General features: G+C 32.7%; 1 protein-coding gene across 6 annotated transcripts in view; it reads left to right on the top strand.

Moving 5' to 3' along the window:
* NOX4 (NADPH oxidase 4) overlaps window positions 1–6,289 on the top strand; it is a 140,423-nt gene that overhangs the window by 55,393 nt on the left and 78,741 nt on the right. For all 6 annotated transcript variants that reach the window (XM_023532490.1, XM_011363283.2, XM_023532488.1 and 3 more), the window contains 3 exons: window positions 3,006–3,222; window positions 5,415–5,579; window positions 5,712–5,774. In XM_023532490.1, coding sequence (XP_023388258.1) covers window positions 3,006–3,222; window positions 5,415–5,579; window positions 5,712–5,774 — 445 coding nt within the window. The remainder of the gene's footprint in view (window positions 1–3,005; window positions 3,223–5,414; window positions 5,580–5,711; window positions 5,775–6,289) is intronic.

The following is a 6,289-nucleotide window of genomic DNA, read 5'->3' as shown; positions in this document are numbered from 1 at the left end:
TGGCATAAAATTATTCATTGGGTACTGATATAACACCTCCTTTTCCAGATCTATAATGATGTAGATCCATAAATTTTGTTCGGTGCATACACTGGTCTGTAATTTCAGAATATTGTCCATAAGTAGGATGGGAATTCTGCAGAAGTAGGCCTAGTACAGGCATATGACTTTGGACTCTGACTTGGCTACTGACTGACAGTGTGATCTGGGGCAGATTACTTAATGTCTCCAGATGTTTTCACTCATTCTAAGATGAGGCCACTGATCTTTACCACACAAATTTGTTACAAAGTTTACGGAAATAGGCATTGAAGCACCTAGCACCTGTCTGGTATACCTAATACTTGTCCTATATTGTTTAAAATCAGCTAGTGCCTTTCCTCGTGAACCCACTTGTATCTTTACCACTTAATTTAGCCAAATAACCTGAGATTCCATACTTTATTTGTTTCATGAATGAATTTTTTTGTTTTATGTCATTGTTTGTTTCTAGATCTTTTCTCTCTTACATGTTTCTTTGATGGCTACACTTACAAACTGAGACAGAGAAAAGAATAATGGGGCTTTAAGACATGGTTAGCCTATGACATTTACCTTGAGAGGAGTTTAAAATAGCATAAAGCTCTCAGAATTAAAAGAGATTTTAGAATATTATGTACCACTTTATATTCCAAGAACAGCGACATTGTTTATTTGACTGAGCTGGCCTGAAGGTCTGTACTGCATAGTGACAACATTTATCATTGTAAGGACCATTAGCACATAGAGTCATGTCCACTTGAACACCATTATGACTTAGGAGAAGGAATAAATAACATTCCTTAGCGTGATGTTAAGCAGCCCCCTTCCAACACACACACACACACACACACACACACACATGCATGCACGCATACATACATGCACTATCTGATCTTATTTCCAGGCTTTTGTCCATTTGAACCCCTTTCCTTGATTTTTACTTCTTTAACCAATGGATTTGCTTTGCATGATATAGGTTTTTGAAGTGAAGGAGATAAGACTTCTGAATCCCATATTTTGATTTCTACTTTGTTATTCTCTTACCCAAACAAAGCCTTAGGTTTCTCATTTGTGTAATTGAATTGTGTCTTAATTTTTAAAGTGGAAATAATTCCTACTCCATGCAGTCGTGATAAGGATAATGTGAAATGTCTATAAACTGCTCTGTATTAGATCTGGTACCTACTGTACCTTACTAAGCTGTTACTAAAACACTCTATCACAATTATGATCTGTAGTCTAATTTATGTTTAGCTTCTCCCAAGATACCTTCTGAACTAGATTTTAAGTTTCTGGAGTGTTAGAGGCCAGATTTGACTTCTTTTTGAGCTCTGTAGAACAACCTAGAATAGTGCCAAGTGCTCTATGCCAATGTTTGTTCAACTTCTTGCCAGTAAAATAAATGCCTGAGATTTTTGGCCTACCCGCCTGTCAGCCACTACTCTCGGGATGGCCAGTAGGAGAAACAGGTTTGGGTAAAACATTACTTGTAATGGAAACTGAATCAAATAAATGAATAGGTTTTCCAAGTATAACGCCACAATAATTGTATTATGTGACTGGAATTCTTGAAGGATTATGTGCTTGGCTCACATTCGTATACTATTCATAAATTTATTTTCTATTTAGGCCATAACTACTGCATTACTGAAAAAAAATGTGAGTGGCCTATCATAGTAGTTATGTCGTACATCCCACTATTTAGATGTTCCTGACATGTATTATGTACTCTCTATTGACTCCATGATGACCTGTTGTAAGGAAGAAAGTCAAATAAAAAGAAGAGAAAAAGGGAATTTAACATAAGCAAAAAGGGAAGAAAGAACAATCAGATCGAATAGATGGTGTGTTCCACCATGACTCTTAGTTGTTGCTTTTCTAACTTTCATTTATGATGCCTATTAGTGTCATTCATGTTACAGTTTTTGCTGTTTTTAAATATCATCCTCATAAAATCATAAAATCATTATAGCTGTGATGTACTTAAAGATGTACTTTATTAATGTTAATTATTTGGGAACATAAAGGGTAATTAAAAAACATACTCTTAGCTAACCAGGAAAAAATAATTTTGGAAATAAAAACTTCAGTACCTTTAAAATAAAAATGAAACACACTGAAAAATTGTCAATGCTTTTCTAACTCTTACTTTTTTCTTCTTATAAAAAAAAAAATAATGTATACAATCTGTCATTTGATGAATTATCGCTATGAGGTAGATCTTACTTTACTCCTTACTGATAAGAAATACAGAACGCAGAAAGTTGAATGGTTTGTTTGGTTTGTTTTAAAATGCCACAAAATATGAAAGAATCAGAATGGGATTTTAGAGTTTTAAGCTGTCCTGCTTGATTTATTATTTTGAACTTGTTTATGGAGAATTTAAAAAGTCAACAAGTTTAGGGTCTGATTGCTATGTATTATTTGTTTTCAGACCATAAGAGATGCAAACTTTCAGTTCCTGTTATTATGTTTGAAGGCAGCTATGCTCACCACCATACCACCAACGCCACATAATTCCTGTTATTATGTTTGTTTAACATTTCTTTGCAAGGCCTGTTTTATCTAGTCTTAACCAAATCAAATATGATCCCTGTACTTTTTCATTTGTGTTTGAAGATTTAGCAAAAGTAACTATTATTATAGTGTTTATTGAAGTGAAAACTTATATATGATTGTATGAATGTCTACTAGATTTGAGGCTGTCAAATTCAAGAATACATGTAATGATAGCTGTGTTTTTCCCTACCATGTATTTGTGGCATTTTTTGAAGAGTGAGGGTGCTAAAATTTTTTGTTTTGTCCAATAGTAAAGAATTTATTAAAAATTTTTAAAATTTCTCAATTTCTTAAGTAAGATATATGAAGAACACTTCTTGGATAAGTGCTATGTAAAGTTAACAAGAAAAAGATATTTTCTTATACTGTGTCTCCTAATTGTAATCTTTTTTTTATCTCCCTATTTTTTTCTTAATTTAATTTAGTGGATTGCTGAAGTATCAAACTAATTTAGATACCCATCCTCCTGGCTGCATCAATCTTAATGGAACCCACTACCGGAATATTCACTTACCAGAGTATCTCTCAGAAAATTTTCATGAATCTTTACCTGGAGAATTTTTAAAACCTGATGAGCTTACTCGGAACACATCTGTAAAGATTTGTATGGAAGAGCCCAAGTTCCAAGCTAATTTTCCACAGGTCAGATAATTTTATGTGTTCAATGGTCTCTGTAAAGCCCATATTCCCATAACAATTGATCAATTGTATTTAAACATGTTTTTGGAAGTATATAAAATAATTATTCTTAGAGAATTGAACATTTCAGGATGTCTCAATAGCAAGTTAGTACCTATTGTTCCATTACAGGCAGCTGATGGTTCAAGAAGAAAGATCTATTTAGAAAATTCTGTTTAACTGACTGTATGATCTTTGCATGCTTATGGCCCTGGTGCTTACCACAAGGAAGGTTACAAAGATATTTTCCCTATCCATTGAGAAAAATAGGTTGAATAACAAAAATATTAACGAAAGAACTAATACTACTAATACTATACTACTAATACTATAATATTAGTATAATACTATACTAATAATACTATACTAGTGAAAGAACTAATACTAAGAATACTATACTACTATTGTAGTATAGTATAACATTATGGTACAACATTATACATAATATGATAAATAATAAATTGTAAAATCAATTTATTAGCTGCTTAATATTACCTGCTTAACATTACCTTCTAAGCAATGTGCTAAAATGTACTGTATGCCTAATTTCTTTCACTATTCACAAGAACTCCTTGAAGCAATTACTGTCATCGTCATTTCTGATGAGGAAATTGTGGTTTAAATACAGAAAATATCTTGACCAAGCTCTACAAACTAATATGTGGGAGAGGTAGAGTGCAAAACCAGGTCTTTTACCAATGCTTGCTCTTGGAAAACTTCTTCCTCACAACCCAGTGAGTAGTCAGGGCCCTAATCTTCTCTTGGCTATAGGAATTTCCCATGTGAGAATTACACCCTGTACTATTTGTCGGTAACAAGTGGAAGTAGAGGAATGGGGATGGCAAATATCTGCTTTAAGAAGAGGGAGAGAGTAAATAGAAAAGAGGGTAAAGGGGGTCAAACACAGGTTTGACTAGGAGACTAGACTTTGGGTGGTGAGCACATAATAGACTGTACAGCTGTTATATAATTGTACAACTGGAATTCATATAATGTTTTTAGCCAATGTTACCCCAATAAATATAATTTAAGAAAAGAAGAAAGAGGAGTCAAAAGGTAAAATGATTTGTAAATGACTTTGGAATGAGTGTGTTATTCTTGTATTTATTATTATTAATCCGTAGTTTTCTATTAAACTTAAAAGAATTTTTTTGCACTTTTATGGGCTTCACACAATGCAATATTTTAGGCAGGACAGGTATTGCAACTTCCATTTTACTTATGTGAGACCCGATGCTCAAAAGGTAAGTGACTGTCCCAAGGGTGCAAGGCTGTTGCATTACAGAGCTTTCCTGTGATGCCTATTCTTACAGTGTCAAACTAAATGTGAGGAAGAGGTATGATCTCTGCATGGAAGGAGGAGATCTGAATAACTATGTAAATAAAGTTTTAAAAAGTGACCATTAAAATAAGTTTGGGTTGGAGGCCTCCAAGTACGGTGGGAAAGATAGTGTGCAGTATTAGGAAAAGGGTCGGACACACAGGCTCCTGCACTTCTCAGAGTATTCCGTTAATCCTGGCGTTAAGGCTAGTCCTCTGACACACATGCAAAATTGTTACATTTTCCAGAATCTAAATGTCATCTTCTTGTTCATGTTATATTTATTATATAAAAGTAAGTAAACAGCATGCTTAGTATATACTATATTTAAAAATATGTACACATATTTTACATTGTGTTTACATTTTGTATATGTACATTATGCATATATATTATGCAACAAAAAATATCTAGGTTTTTTTTTTTTAAACAAACATTGGACTGGTACATTTTTTATGAAATCATTTTCAAATTTATTTGAGTTTTTTGACTTCCCTTTCTAAGCTCTTTAGAGAAAGGTATTGTGTATATGCATTATATATTTGTTATGTGCACAGGTATGAAACAATGTATAATGAACAATAAAGGTAGCTATAGCCTGGGCAATGGTTTGAGTCTAAGGTCTTGGCATTACTTTCCCATTTATTTTGTACTTACTCTTCTTTGAATAAGTTGTAGTGAACATTTGATATTTGTTACTCATTTGTTACATTTTATTTAAAATACAGGTTAAATTATTATTACAGTAATATGTGAAATAAGCAATTGAGGAGGATATATAAGATTCCTACAGTACAAGTATTTCTTAAAGTGTATTTCAAAAATTCTCTGTTAGACTTGGCTCTGGATTTCCGGACCTTTGTGCCTGTATTGTGCTGAAAGACTTTACAGGTGCATCCGGAGCAATAAGCCAGTCACCATCATCTCTGTCATAAGTCATCCCTCAGATGTCATGGAAATTCGAATGGTCAAAGAAAATTTTAAAGCAAGACCTGGCCAGGTGAGTCAGTGTTCAGCAACTTATAAAATATCTTTATCCTTATATAATTTTTGAAAATTAGCCGATGTACCATTGTTGGAATATTTGAACTTCTTTCTTAGTCATTTAAAAATTATGTTTGTTGCTTTTTAGTATATTATTCTACATTGTCCCAGTGTGTCTGCATTAGAAAACCATCCATTTACCCTCACAATGGTAAGAAACTTGTTTTTTGACTTTCTGAATAAAATGCAATTCTTTCTTTATTGTGTGTGTCCTCCACATCATTGTATAAATTATTCAAGGCTCTCACAATATGTTTGTTTAAGTAAGCCATCTTTTTACACAGAAATATAATTATTCTTTTATAAATTTTCTAGCTATTATTTATTATTTTCTACCACTTTAAAATTCAGGAATTAATATATTTAAAATTTATTATACCTTGATTCAAATTGCATAAAATTTCCTGGATATTTTCTTTTTATGAAGCATGTACCAAAATATAATATATATGCTCTTTTCTTTAGAGTAATTGGATTTAAGGGAAAAGAGGGTACTCTGAGCTGAGGTAGAAGCATAAAAAAATCCAGAGAGTGTTTAGAAAAGAAAAGTCCAGTATAATTGGTACCTAGCTGTATATGGGGGAGGAAAAGGAAAATAAAGTCAGAAAAATAAAATGGAATAAATAAGGGAGGGGAATCTAGCTAAATAGCTAAAAACATCACCAA

This window comes from Pteropus vampyrus, unplaced genomic scaffold, assembly GCF_000151845.1.
Source record: "Pteropus vampyrus isolate Shadow unplaced genomic scaffold, Pvam_2.0 Scaffold84, whole genome shotgun sequence".
Taxonomy (NCBI): Eukaryota; Metazoa; Chordata; class Mammalia; order Chiroptera; family Pteropodidae; genus Pteropus; species Pteropus vampyrus.
This window is presented reverse-complemented; position numbering and strand designations above follow the sequence as displayed.